Source organism: Channa argus, chromosome 1 (assembly GCF_033026475.1).
Source record: "Channa argus isolate prfri chromosome 1, Channa argus male v1.0, whole genome shotgun sequence".
Classification (NCBI taxonomy): Eukaryota; Metazoa; Chordata; class Actinopteri; order Anabantiformes; family Channidae; genus Channa; species Channa argus.
This window is the reverse complement of record NC_090197.1, coordinates 49,288,780-49,303,382: the sequence shown is the minus strand read 5'-3', so window position 1 is coordinate 49,303,382 and position 14,603 is coordinate 49,288,780. Positions and strand designations below refer to the sequence as shown.

Sequence of the window (14,603 nt, the reverse complement as noted above, 5' to 3'; positions counted from 1 at the left end):
GTCACACGTCACACGCCGCTGACGTTCATTCTGTCCTACCTCGGTGCGCGCTGCTGTGACTCACGCGGCGTTAACTTCTCATTGGTCCTTGAGCTGGAGGGGCGGGGACGCGGGGGAATTCCCCCCAGTTAATCTCTCCCAACAAATATTACTTTCCTGTTGGCTGTCACTCATTCAAGCCCTTGTTCTCTGAGACGCAATAACCGGCGGTACGGCCGAAAAGGGAGTGCGTGTGCGTGTGGGTGTGTTTGCAACATGGCTGGTGAGTAGCAATACATTTATTAACTCGATAATAACAACGGGAAAATGGGGAATGAAAGGTTAGAGAACAGCGTACTCATCATGAAAGCTGTGATTTTTAAGAACACTTCTCCAGTCCGGCTAAGTGTTTATATGTCTGTGTTGGGTCTAAATAGAAAAAAATGGCAGCGCTTCATTCTGAAGTTAGAGGCTGTTTGACAGGATTTATTATCATTCTGTTTAAAAGCAGTGAAACTCCCTCCTTGTTGCTATGATTGACAGGGGGATTGTAGTAGTTTTAGGAATTAAAAGACAACTTTAGTACAACTGAGTAGACTTACAAAAATAATAGAACGAAGTCCGAGTGAAATGTAATCACTTTGTCAGGTCGTTACTACTGTACAACACGGTTTTTAAATATATATATATATATATATATATATATATATATATATTTTTTTTTTTTTTCTAATTTGTTTTTATTTGTCTCATTTTCTTACTCAGTCCTTTTGCCCGCCATGATAGTGGGCGAATCACACCTAAGTAAGTAATTTTTAATACTTCTACTGCCTGTCTCCACAAGCCATAAAAATAACTGAATATATTAGGGACAACTCACTTCCTCATTTTTTGGTTTGTTTAGCCTTTTTTGTCAGAGTGTAGCCTAAGCAATAAGAAGAGGTCCTTGTAATAATCATCTTTATAGTTTGTGGTGTGCTAGTTGGCATGTGATATAAATATGTGTGTGTGTGTGTGTGTGTGTGTGTGTGTGTGTGTGTGTGTGTGTGAGCTACAACATGTTTCAGTTCTGTGTTTGTTGAAGTAGCTGCAAAATGAGGAAGGCAGGACATGGCCGAGCTCCATTTCTTAATTATTTCAGAAATGTTACCTAACTTGTTTCTTACTGGTATATGTAGCATCAGTGTGTGTCCCTTCGACATACGTCCTTGTCACTCAGCTGTCACGTCCACAAAACCAAATTTCTGTGTTGTTAAATCACTGGAAACACTGTATGGCAAAAACAGAAACACTTCCTGGATCAGACTAAGTTCCTGTCTTGCATTGACATCATGTGGGGCAGATTTTGTTTTAATGCAAAATGGTCAAAAGTAGTACTGGAAAACTTTTGTGGTTTGGTTTGGACACAAAGGAGTTTGAAGCTTGTCTTCATGCTAAACACTGATTTGATGATTAGCTGTGATGGATATGTATAAAAACTGAAAGATTTGTAGACCTCTAGGTTACATATAAGGTTTCAGCCAAATGTCAGCAGCTATTTCAATAAAAAGCATAACTGAACACTTGATAAAGATACGTAGAGACATGAATGAAATTTATAATTTTCAACCAAATTTTGTTACATTATGATGTAATTCAGTGTGCATTTGTATGTGAGCACAACTGGATGTGTATTTAATGAAAAAAAAAAAGATCAGCTCCTACCCATTCACCACTCACCATTCAACATCTCCGCGTCTGTGCTCCTGTAGTGGCCGAACCAGCAATCCAGATCTTCGAGCAGCCTAAACAGAGGGGCATGCGCTTCAGGTACAAGTGTGAGGGTCGGTCAGCTGGAAGCATCCCCGGTGAGAAGAGCTCTGACAACAACAGGACTTACCCGAGTGTACAGGTCAATCATATTAAACTCTTCCAAAGATTCTTGCCTGTATTAGTATTAAATATGTTTGCATGCATGGGATTGATATATGTATCCTCAAATGACAATATAGTAACCTCATCCTCCACAGATCCTAAATTACTGCGGTAAAGGGAAGGTGCGTGTGTACTTGGTGACTAAAAATGAGCCATACCGGCCACATCCACATGACCTGGTGGGGAAGGACTGCAAAGATGGATTCTACGAGGCGGAGTTTGGACCAGACCGCAGAGTGATTGCGTGAGTTCTTCTCCCACAGTCACGTCACATCTATCCCTGCGCACTCTCTAGTGTTCACTGACATCACTTTCAGCATCACAATCGCAGCAATTATCCCCTCCGTCTCAATCTTAATCAGCATAATGTCATCAAAATAAGTAAACGCACTCTTTCTCTTTCATACCCACCACAACATAATAGCAGTTTGCTCTCTATTAACAGTATCTAATTTTTCACTTGACGGTTTCAGAAGGCAGTCAATGTAAATTGGTGACCTCTCAGATATAATAAAGGAAACTCATAGAGCACATTACATACACACAGACAAAGCATATTTGTCAAACCATGTCTGTGATGAGGAAATATGGGAATTCCCCAAGTGACATCACCCATATATACTGTGTGTTAGAGCGAGAAAACACCATGTGTTTGTGTGTGTGTGTCTGTTGGTGTGTGTGTACTTGAGCATATGTGCAAGACTGAATGAGTCAGTATCCTTTTTGGTGTATAATTTGCAAATCCCTCATGGACTTTTGTAGTAAATTTGGATTAATCAACAATTCCAGACTTCCTGTATGTGAGTAGAAAAATAATCTGGATCAAACATGATCAGAAAATCATGTGCAAAAGCTATGTGTGTCTTAATGTGCTTTACTAGCCCAACCAGGCAGATTGGAATAATTGCATCACTGCTTTGACCTTTTACACACGACTTTATACACAACAGCATCCTTTTGTTTTCTAGATCACATGTCACTCAGGTGTGGCACCACATGTTTTGCTTATTAAAATCAGCTTGTTGCATTAGAGTCTCACTTTGTTGTTGACACAGTTTCCAGAATCTGGGGATCCAGTGTGTAAGGAGAAGGGAGGTGAAAGAGGCAATCGTACAGAGGATTACCAGAGGGATCAACCCCTTCAACGGTGAGTCTTCATACTCCAGCTTTCCATGTTGTAAATACACACTGACACCCATGGTTTTAACCTACTCGTGTCAGTTGTAGAGCTTGACCTTTTTTTTTTATCATCAGTTGCTGATAAGAGTATTCCGATAGAAAAACCAAATGTGATAATGTTTTATACTGAAATGAATAAAATTAGACTAAAGGGTAAAGTTTAAAAGATATGACTGCAGCAAAATTATATATTTTTCTTGTTATTCAAGTGTCCAGCATCAACAGAACTTTAAAACGATTACAAACTATGAACTAGTACTACTCTACTACTACTTTTGCACTCGTGGACATGTGTTCACCTATTACCACACAACCTGTAGTTTGTTTGTTTTTTTAAATGGTGAATCCTATTTAGTTAAGTTTGTTAAAAACAACAACAGTTTTAAGGAAGTTGGGGAGGAAGAAAGAGAGAAAATTCTGTCGAAAGAAATCAATAATTTCTTGATGATCCATTAGTGAAGAATTACATGATCAGCAGCCGATTGGTTTTCTAGAGAATATTAAAAGACGGACCAATGGTTTCTACAGTCTTACTGGATTTACTGACAGTGAGACAAGAACCAGGACCCTGCAGCCATGCTGGCAGCTCTCTGTGAGGCTCCACTTAGGTACAGCCATGCTAATGCCAGGCTGCTAACATGCCACTGATGATCACATGTCAGTCAGTGCAACTGGATGCAAAAACCAAGCAACATGCTAATAAAGAGTAATTCTCTTAAATATGACCACAAACTGCCGAATTATGTCTTTGCACGAAGAGGGCATTGAACGTTTAAAAGTAGGACGTGATCTTCTTCTTAGTAAAGAAACGTTGAAATTATAAGCAGTAAGTCCACCTTTGTTCAGCCGCTGCACTCAGGTCTTGTGGAAAATGTTAGAAACTCAATTCTCTCAACATTACTCAGATCATTTGCTAAATTCAAGGCACGGCTTTAACTTGTTTATTCATATATTACTAAACTATAAAAGGGAAATGTACAAATAATAATATAAGTATTCAGAAATAAATGTTATTTTTGCATCTGTGCCATTATACTCACTAACATATAATTACAATTTCAGTGTTAACACTAGACAAATGGTATAGAAGTAAAATGTACTAATCTAAATTGTGCTGCTCTCATTATTGCTTCTGGTTGCTCCTGTTTTATCCACATGTGTCGATGCTGCTACTTTTCCTGTTGCTGCTACTGTTGAGCTGGTTGAAAACACTTCAAAAGACTTGTTTTCAAATGCTCGTTGACCCAGTCGTCAGGCAGTGGAGAATATTTTCCTGACACCGAATCAAAAATCCGCTCTCTGTAACACCGCACTGTCTAGTGAAGCCATTTCCTCTCTGAGTTTAGGGCGCAGACAGAAAGGCAGCGGTTCTCATGTACAAACAGGCGTTGAGCTACTTCCCCATTCTTGGTCTCAGTTGCTCATTGCAGCACATTGCAGGAGGCCACGTGAGAGCTGGGAATGTAGGATTCATTAAAAGGGGGGGGTGGAAAGAGGGGATTCCCCAGCTCTGAGATGATGATAAAAGTAGGGTAGGATGCTTACAGGTCTGTGGAAAACTGAAGGTTTATGAGCAGCATTATTCAGACATGTGGTTCGCTTTCTGTGTTTGTAGATAATATGGTTGTTACAGATATGTTGCAAGATGATCATGTGTTGTTAAGATTGCAGGAGGCAAATGTGGCCATTGAAACTGCTTGATTTAACTTGATTATTCACATTTATGTCCTTAGTGTTTACAGACTCTCACAGACAAGTAAGTTAACAAAACACGAAACTGTGATAGACACGGCCCCTGTGTGATGTGAAACCCCTAACCCTCGCTGATATTTTTAGTCTTTTACTCTGCCTACTGAACTTCACCATATATGACCACATCTCTATTCTTTTACCTGTTTGATAGTATCGTAATTAAGGAACTAAAATGGAACTGTGGCCTTGTTAGAAGTTGAACGTGGAAATAGCAGCAGTCAGACTTACAGGATATTCGAGTGTCTGATTTCCATGGTCGAGGGTCATGTAGTTGAGTATTGTGAGCTGAGACACATCGTCCTCGGGCAACTCCTTGATATTGCACAATGCTCTGTTGTGCTTAAAGAGAAATTGAGTTAATGTGATTCAGTTTGTCATTTTTGATGGTGCTTTTCTTTGAAAAGGAGTGTTTCCTGAATGTTCATCCTAAAGGCTGACTAGATAACCCAGCTTTGACTTCTAGTGTGAATGAACTCATAAGGAATGTCAGCACTTTTTGGTTATGCATCGTCATGATAACGGTGTCGAGAGGGTGGATTTGGGGACAGCTTCATGGAAACACACACTGTCTTTCGAATATCTGACTGCTAACTTTGAGACCAGCAGTGCAAGATGATTCTAGTTAAAATTAAAAGCAATAATAGCACCAAAGATTCAGTCTCGACTCGACGGATATAGACGAGCAATGATGTGGTGCTTGTCAGTCAGGTTGCAGGTACACCCCCATCGCAGAAACAGATCACGTATTCTTACAGGCGGTGGAATGGCCAGCTGGCTTTTTTTCACCTTCCCCTCCCTTCAGCTCACTTCTGCTACGAAACTCAGCTGCTTCCTGCATCAGGGAGAGATAAACTGCCCCCCCTCCCCCTTCTCCTCCATGGCCCTAGCACGCTTTGCACACTCGCACATAAAAAGCCTCTTTGATCTCGCGTCTGTTCATGCAAGTGAAGTGGCCTCCCAACGATATCAGTGCAAGTGTATGTAGAATATCTGACATCTTTGGAGATCTGTAAATAGATGAGGTCACTCTCACGCTGTTAGTAATAAGCCGATTTCTGGTGATGACACAGAACGGAATACAGTCTGTGACGTAGTAATATGTTTCTATATTACTATTTCCTCCCATTTCAGTGTCGTGGTCTTGGACCTGGCTACTGTGTGTTCTTTTCACATAGTAGTGAAAAGAACAGTAGTAGTTCTTTTCAGAGTAGTTCTTTTTTTTTTCCCCAAAAAAACACGTTACATCATTATTTAAAGCAAAGGGCCTGTCCGTGCAGTCCGATAGGGATGTTGTTTAAGTCTTACCAAGCAAAAGTAAGCGAAAGGATTTTATGGAGTTGCTGAAATTATTTCAAAGCTTGTGGTTGGATACCACCATGTGTGAGACATGGTCAAGCATTAAATTAATAAAGAGGAATATCAATTACGGTCTTTGTGTAGCTTAACTGATAATGTAAATTGTGCAAAAATGTGTTGGAAATTCTTTCCTTTTCTTCACAAATTCTTTCTTAGCATTATCAGATAGTTCTAAAAGCTTGTTGGCCCTTATTTGAGCCTAGTCAACACAGAAAATTGTTTTAAAGGCAATGCTAAGCTTCCCACTTTCTATCTAAACGGTTATCACTGCTCTGTTATCGCTTCTCGGTCTTTTGTATATTTGCCAGAGGTAGAGTTGTATCCACGTCATGCTGAAGACTTGTTAAGCCTTAAAGCAGCTTCACTAAGTTCTGTAAAGCAAACACACAGATTTAAGTTTCTTTGTCTGGTTGAAATGCACTGTTGTGGGCTACGGCAAATGCATGTGTGATGTCACTAAAATATATGACTCTGCTTCGGCTTTAACCTCTTATATGATGAAATTGTGAGTCATGCAGTGGAGACTCTGTTTGTGGTGAAGCTTGGCACCTAACACCCCTTTTTTTTCTCACTCTCACATTATTCTCCCACCATCATACTAACCACTTACCCCACACTCTACCTCCCACCCAAAGGACCCCCCCCACACACACCGTCATCACTGTCCCCGTCACCACGACAGCTAATGACACCCCCCCCCCAATCCCCCCGCCAACCTGCAGCTGCAGCTTCCTGCAGCCAGGGTGGCTGGGGACCATCGGCATGGTTTTTTTTTTTTCTACCACACATGTTCACTCGCCCCTTGCTTCACCTACAACCTAGTTTCCTGCACCTGTCCAACCTCTATCTCGTTCAGTAGCCAATTCCACAAACACTCACGCACACAGACCAACTTAATATGTTCCATGAATATTTGATATAACAGTTCTGCTTTCATACACAAGCGAGGCCTCACTTCTTCCTCCTTCAGTTTCTCCACTGTGTGTCTATCTGTGACACCTACAGAAGACAAACCCGATGACCAAACAGAAATGTGAAATAGAGCAAAGCGGAATGCTGCTGCTGCAGGATTTGATTTGTGCACAGAAGCATTTAAGCCCAGAAACTGCTAGATTGAATTTCATAGTGTTATTGTTTCTGTTCCTACTGTTGGAGACTCCTCTTTACAGTGAGCATAGTCCCTTCATGCCTTATGTGTCTGTGGAAATATGTTAAGCAAATGTCTTAGTGAAAAATTCCTCAGGTGTCTTATCTGATACTTATATGTATATGTCCTATTATGAATGTATGCATTAGTTAAAAGGTTTTAAATGGCTTAAATCAACACTGTGCAATTTCAATTAAATACAGTATCAATACACAATATAGACTTTTAGGCATTTACATTATTAACATTGTTCCTATTTCATTAACTTTTTTCTTTGAACCATCCGAACTCCTAATTGTTTTTATGTTCAATACCACTCAATTGGCTTAAAGGAAAGTAGTCTGTAGTCTCATGAAGTCTCATGAACAAGAATGAGAATTTATATACTTTAAGTCAATAGGGAACAGAGACTAGCGCTGCTCTTCTTTTGTACATTTCATTTTCTATGGTTTAAACCGATTTAATGTGTTTCAAATAAGCTGCTGCACATTTGTTGTCACTTTTTTCTTCTGCTAAGCAAACCAACTCTCTCTTGGCTCTAGCTTCATATTTAACACATATAAGCTCTCAGAAAAAAAATCCCTGAATGCCATATGTAATCTAATATGACATCGTAATAAAAGCTACAGCCAGACATATTTTGGCTGAATCTGAGCTTGTGAGTACAGCTTGGAGCTTCATGTCAACAGCAGAGAACTTTCGTCTTTGTACTATTAATCATTAATACTTTAAGGAGCATGTTTGGAGGGACGTGTTAGTAGTGGCTGTGCTCTTTTCTTTTGTTATTCATTTCCTGGATGACTCCTGACCAGGCACAGCAGACTCATACCTGCACTTGTGACCTTTGACTTCACTTGGACTTGAGCCTTGAGTTGAATAATGGCTGGTGCCAGCAGTGCATGCAGAGACAGAGCAGAAAAAATACCTAACTAGGTGTCTGCACTGAACATGTCCACTCACACATTCAAAAGGATGGGGAGTTTCCCTCATCATAACTGCAGTTTTCTATTGTATACTAGTGTGTGTTGAAGTACTGTTAGGGTATTATGCTCTTGAAAGGGGCATTAGTACTCAAAAAAGTTTAAACCTTGAGTTTCACTCTTGTTCTACCACTTTCACACACGTCAGGAGTCACTATGGTCACTCGTGCAGAGTTCTTTTGCCGTATATACACAGACACAAGCATACACTTCTTTCCATCCTGAGGTAACGTCTCTGAGCGTCACCACAGCGACACATTGTAGGCGGGGATGATGGGTTTGAAATTGAGAGACGGAGGAAGAGAAAGTGGGCAGAAAGCCTTGTGTGTGTGTGTGTGTGTGTGTGTGTCTGTGTCTCAGAGTGTGGGCGTCTCTATAATCTCTCCCTGCAAGGTGTGTTCTTGAGTGTTGCCTCTGAGGGCGGGATGTGTGACGCGCACGTATTTACATCTATGTGTGTGTGAGTGAATGTGTGCAGATGAGAATGTAGGCTGTGACGTGTTTATGTTGATCCGAAGTTGAGGTTTTGGGGACTCTTCAGCCTACAGATGAACTGACAGAGCCATGAGAACATTTAGACAACGTACCATCTACATTGTATGTTGTCATTGGAAAAGATTCAATAGTAAAAGATTCAGTCTTCTTTTTACAGAAAGCAGCTCCACTAACTGTGCTTTTTGGGGTTATAAAGATTAATCCAAACATTGTTTGTACTTGCACTTTATTTTAAATGACTATTCCATTGTAGTACACATGGAAGTCTTCAGCAATATTCTTTTGAAAGCGGTAGTTAAATTGCAAATTAATTTAACATACAAAAAATTCAAATTAGTTCTAACCAGACTAACAACTGCAAATTGCAGTAGTAGTAGTAGTAGTAGTAATAATTTTGTATTAATACAACCATCTATTTGCAATAAAATGTCTTTTAAACTTGATATGTGAAGTTGATAGTGTGGTAATAGTACTGGTATTATTACTAGTAGTCGTACTAGTAAAGAAATGTGTTAACTTTGCAATTAAATATTTTGGATTTAATAAATTATGTTTGTGTATGGCTTTGTGTTTGTGACCTCAGTGCCACGTGAGCAGCTGCTGCAGACAGAGGATTACGACCTGAACGTGGTTCGCCTGTGCATCCAAGTCTTCCTGCAGGACGAGCATGGCCACTACACGCGGTCACTCAACCCCATTGTAACCAATCCCATCTACGACAACAGTGAGTGACTCCGCTGTGTCTATGTTCACACTGATGTAATCTGGAGCAGTGTCGAGAATATAACGATGCTGCACGAAAAACATTTAAGGGAAACCGGGTTATCTGAATTCGGGTATCAGCTTAATGATTCAACAGTAAAGAAATGTTGTTTTTCATTTCGCACCATCTAAAAACCTTTATGACCTCCTCCTATTTATATAAGGCCCTAACAATACTAATAAAATAGGAAGCATCTCAATTGCATGTGTTTACACATGCAGTTCATGTACCTGCAGCTGTCCGTACACGTAAGCGTTTGTTGCAAGACCTGTGTATATTTGTCCGGTTTGAAGTGTTGCCCTTAGTGAACTAGTTCAGTGTTCCTCACACACTCTGAGAAAGAGGAAGTTCTATATAGACACTTACCCTCAAACAAACTGTTACCGTGGAGCACTTCCTCTTTTGACAACAGGCATGTGACTCAACCTGGTGAGGTTTTAACAGTAAGCTGGCTGTGTTTTGTTTTTGTTTTGTTTTTTCTAAGCCGAAGCAAATAATTAACAATCTATACTGATTTCATAAAGCTGGTTTGTTAATAAAAAGCTGGTTAAATGCTTACAAGCTTTTTTTTCTGAATCACCAGGGGCCCCGAACACAGCAGAGCTGAGAATCTGCCGAGTCAACAGGAACAGCGGCAGTGTTAAGGGAGGGGACGAAATTTTCTTACTGTGTGACAAAGTACAGAAAGGTACAAACTTTTAATGCAGTATTTTGTTATTTTACACATTTTACTCTCTCTCTCTCTCTCTCTCTCTCTCTCTCTAGATATAGATAGTTTTTCACAGAGCTTTGCATCTTTGTTCATCTTGATTCACGTCTCTTTGCTTTTCACAGTGCCCATCTCTGTCCAACCTGTTCATTTAGTTTCTATTCCTGTTACCCTCTTTCCTTCCAGATGACATCGAGGTGCGGTTCTTCTCCTCAGATGGCTGGGAGGCCAAAGGCTCCTTCTCCCAAGCCGATGTCCATCGCCAAGTTGCCATCGTCTTCAAAACTCCGCAGTACTATAACACCTCCATTACAGAGTCCATCACTGTGCACATGCAGCTCCGGCGGCCTTCTGATCAGGAAGTGAGCGAACCGATGGATTTCAGATATCTGCCGGATGACAAAGGTGAGCAAGGATTGTCTTCTGTCTGTGCCAGGTATTTTCCTGGTGAGTTTTCCAGGACATTGGGCCCAGTTAGATGCAGATGATGAATGTGAACATTTTGTGTTTGCTCTAGATCCTTATGGCTACAATGAGAAGAAGCGTAGAAGAGAGCATCTGATGAAGATATCAGGATTGTCAAGTACGATATATGTCACCATGAACAGCACAACCCATGTTTAGATCATAAGACTAATACTTGTACTGTATTACCATGTACTTTGTACATATATACCTGTATATATTATAACGCAGGTTTCTGGTCTTTAGATGGTCCTTTTGCTGGCCTGGTTATGAACAGGCCCAAGGCAGTGTCACAGAGTACTATGGCTCACATGAAGAAAGGTAACTGAGCAATGATCAGCAATGATGTGTAAAACAAATATCATATTTTCATCCTTTTTAGGATAACAGAGATATACAATCACATTAAATGTCACCATATGTATGTATGTTATGGTTTCATATGTTTTCCAGACCTCAGCAACATGTACCAGAGGCAACAGCCCCAACCAGCAATGCAGCAACAACCTAGTGTGTTCAACCAGCCCTACCAAACCAACTCGCAGAATGTAATGATATCACAGCAGACTCCTAATTTACAAATCAGCCATCAGTGGGCAAATCCCAACCCACCACTCTCAATGGACACTGTTACCATAAACCAGTCTGGTGGCATGAGCAATGTGTCACGACCTACTAGCAGCAGACAACAGCAGCCAACCCGTGGCTCTAGTTACGCTCACAGAGTGGAGCACGGCACCGAAAATAACACCCTCCCTCAGCTCTCAATGAGGGACTTGCAGTGCTTGGATACAGCCCCACAGGGCTCTGCAATGAGCCAGCCGGAGTCCCAGCCTCTCTTCCACCTGCCACACCAAAGGGATGAGCTGACTTCTGAGACCAATGCCCAGAACCAGTTGGGGAACCAGAATCAGGGTCTCCAGATTACATGGCCGAATTTCAGTACCCTCAGTACAGTCCAGAACACCTTTAATGGGTCTGTGCCTGGAGGTGGAGGGGTATCACAGGGCATTGGCCATTACACCTTTCTAGAAGAAATTGAAGGGGATTTTCTGTATGGAGGAGGGTCTCAGACTGGCTTCCAGCTGAAGCAGGAATCCCAGATGGGGCAAGAAAACAATGCTTCTATCATGCACTCTCCAAGAGAAAGCCAAGGAAACACTTACACCAACTTGCTTCCTCGTCCTATGAGCAATGGCAACAACATGGATCCAATGAGGCAAGATGGTAGTGGCAACGGCAGTGCTCTTAAAAATTTGCAGAGTCCATACTCCAGCAACGGCATGGGCTCGGATACTCACTTTGCAACTTTGGCTGACTGGCTCAAATCAGGTCGGCAAGGCAACTAAAAGCAGAAAAATATGTTTTGTTTTGATTAAAAAAAACCACAAGCGGCTCAAAGGAGTGCATTGGTCTTGTTTTAGCCCCACGAAGCCAGAAGATTTCCCCCACATTGGGATGATAAGGGTCAGTGGGGATTTGCTTGGGTTATTACATCCGTGGTGATGAGACCAAAATGATTAGCAGCCAGTTGCCTTTGTATCCAGAAAAAGAAATCGCTTCCTACATTTGGCCAAATATCCATCCACCCATTTTCTTAACCGCGTATCCTTTTCAGGGTTCGGGGCCAACACAGACAGACATGCGCAAATAGTCAAACCATTCACAATTAATATTCACACCTACGGCCAATTTAGTGTCATCAGGGAGCCTAACGTGCATGTCTTTGAACTGTGGAAGGAATCCGGCATACCTGAGGAAACCGACACCAACTCCACACAGAAAGGCCACAGCTGGCCCAGACTGGAACCGAGGACTTCCTAACTATTATGTGGCAGCGTCTAACCACTTCACCACCATGCTGCTCCGTGGCCAAAAATGATCACTTTTAATTGGCGATATGATACATTTCTCACCGAAACTGTCAACCAAATTGGACTTCTAGGCAACTTTGAGTCATGAAATAGAGCATACAGATACAGAACTATATCGAGTTTTTAATTGATGATGCTTTGTGTGTTGATTGGTGTACAGTGCTATTCTGTACAAACCATAGACCTGTGTTGGGGCAACTTTACATGTGCAAAGTTGCATCCCCCATAATTCTCTGATTGGTTTGCTTTCCAGTTGCCGGTGTTTCTGTAAACTAATCAAAAAGAGTTTACAGGCTTCAGTAAGGCTAAGACCCCTTAAGTCGTAGTGAGGATGATGATGATCTCATCAATTGACACGCTGATGGTTTCAAGCCGAAGTTAGATTTACAAAGAAGTGAATGTACTACTTTCTTATTTTGTCTTTCTCAGGTGAAGCTGAATTCACTGTCAACATACTGTATAGTCACAATTGTTTATGGTCTTTGAACAGCTTATTATCATACATTTTGTTGCTTTGTAAAATAATTATACATATTATACCTGTCAGTTGATGTGTGTCAGTATCAACTATTAAGTGCACTCTGTACATTCATGTAAGCCAAAGTTGAGAGTGAAAGCAAATACCCTTGCTGAAACGCTCAAGAACTGGCAAGGTACTGAAATTTCCATTGAGGAAGTGGGAGGAAGCACATTCAGTTGTCTTTCCTTTGTAATGACTATGTCATACCAGTGATCACATGTTAGTCAGAGTTCTCAGAGCATTTCTGCCAGTTTAGACATCAATGTCAAGTTTGTGTTATTATTTTATGCGTTCATTTGTTCAAATTATTGCAGATAGAAAGCGCCCTGCTCAAGAGCAGTTTTCTAGGACACATGGCTGATGATGGACAGACACTGGGAACTTTGCCACCTCTAGTCACGAATCAGCCAAATAACATGTTTTCTTACTTATATGCCTTCCAGAAACTTACTGGGCTTAAATGAAAGTAATTTTTTGATGAATCCTTTGTAAGATTTGCCATTATTTTCTACAGAATCATTTCTAAATAAAGGAAGTTTGTGTTCCATATGTTTTGTCACTTCATTTTTATATTGTATTTTTACATGACATAAGTGGTCAGAACATCCAAACATTTTTTATGAATGTGATACGGCACAACGAGGTGTCAGGATGTAAGAAAATAATAGATGAGTAGTTGCTTTTTCTATACCGAGTCTATTCAAAGCATAACATTCATCCACCCATCATCTTAACTGCTTATCCTGTTCAGGGTCACGGGGGGCTGGAGCCAATCCCAGCCGTCATTGGGTGGGAGGTGGGAGACACCCTGGACCATGTACCCTGCACCATTCACAATCACATTAGCACCTAGGGACAATTTTAGAGCCACCAATTAATCTAACGTGTGTCTTTGAACTGTAGGAGGAAACCAACGCAATATACAAACACAATTTTAAAAAAGTAATTTATATAAAACGTTTAAAGTTCCCATGTCTAAATAATTGTGATTAAAACTTTTTCTAAAATGGTTTGACTTGGTCGCTTATATAGCACTTTTATCCAAAGTGCTTTACAATGTTACTTCTCATTTAGCCAGTGACACTCACACACCATTGGGGGTGTGCAAGGTGATCCCCTGACCCACCGGAAGCAACCTGGGCTTCAGTGTCTTGCCCAAGGACACGTCATAGAAAGCAGGGACTGGGAATGAAACCACTGGCCCTGTGGTCGGGTCAACTGCCTTACCAACTGAGCTACAGCCGATTTAAAATTGTAAGAAATTGAAACCATGCCCTGGTAATGTCACCACTTTTAACCTAGTTTCACATGTAATACTTTCAGTTTCCTGAATAATCGGTGTCCTAAATATCAGGTTCAATAAAACCTGAGTATAATATTGAATTTGCAAAACTGATACCTACTTTTTTATGTGTCAGTTTTTAGTGCTCATTGCATAAGTATTTAGAGTTTGCAAAGATACACACCTAA

General features: G+C 40.8%; 1 protein-coding gene across 2 annotated transcripts; it reads left to right on the top strand.

The window, feature by feature from the left end:
• Positions 1–143: 143 nt before the first annotated feature.
• Positions 144–13,680, top strand: rel (v-rel avian reticuloendotheliosis viral oncogene homolog). Of its 2 annotated transcripts, XM_067529273.1 has the most exons (11): positions 144–262; positions 745–783; positions 1,731–1,870; positions 1,989–2,137; positions 2,949–3,040; positions 9,386–9,526; positions 10,149–10,253; positions 10,461–10,679; positions 10,792–10,857; positions 10,986–11,060; positions 11,193–13,680. In XM_067529273.1, exons 1-11 carry the CDS (start codon positions 256–258, stop codon positions 12,086–12,088), a joined length of 1,929 nt encoding a protein of 642 aa, XP_067385374.1. In that variant the 5' UTR covers positions 144–255; the 3' UTR covers positions 12,089–13,680. The 2 variants fall into 2 exon arrangements, with proteins under 2 accessions (XP_067385374.1, XP_067385384.1); XM_067529283.1 differs by lacking the exon at positions 745–783 and having other exon boundaries at positions 171–262.
• The last annotated feature ends 923 nt before the right edge of the window (positions 13,681–14,603 follow it).

Bases quoted from the DNA above. Each gene is read 5' to 3' on its own strand.
- rel (XM_067529273.1), top strand. The intron at 3,041-9,385 runs GTGAGTCTTCAT...TTGTGACCTCAG, and splicing joins AGGGATCAACCCCTTCAACG to TGCCACGTGAGCAGCTGCTG. The intron at 9,527-10,148 runs GTGAGTGACTCC...CTGAATCACCAG, and splicing joins CAATCCCATCTACGACAACA to GGGCCCCGAACACAGCAGAG.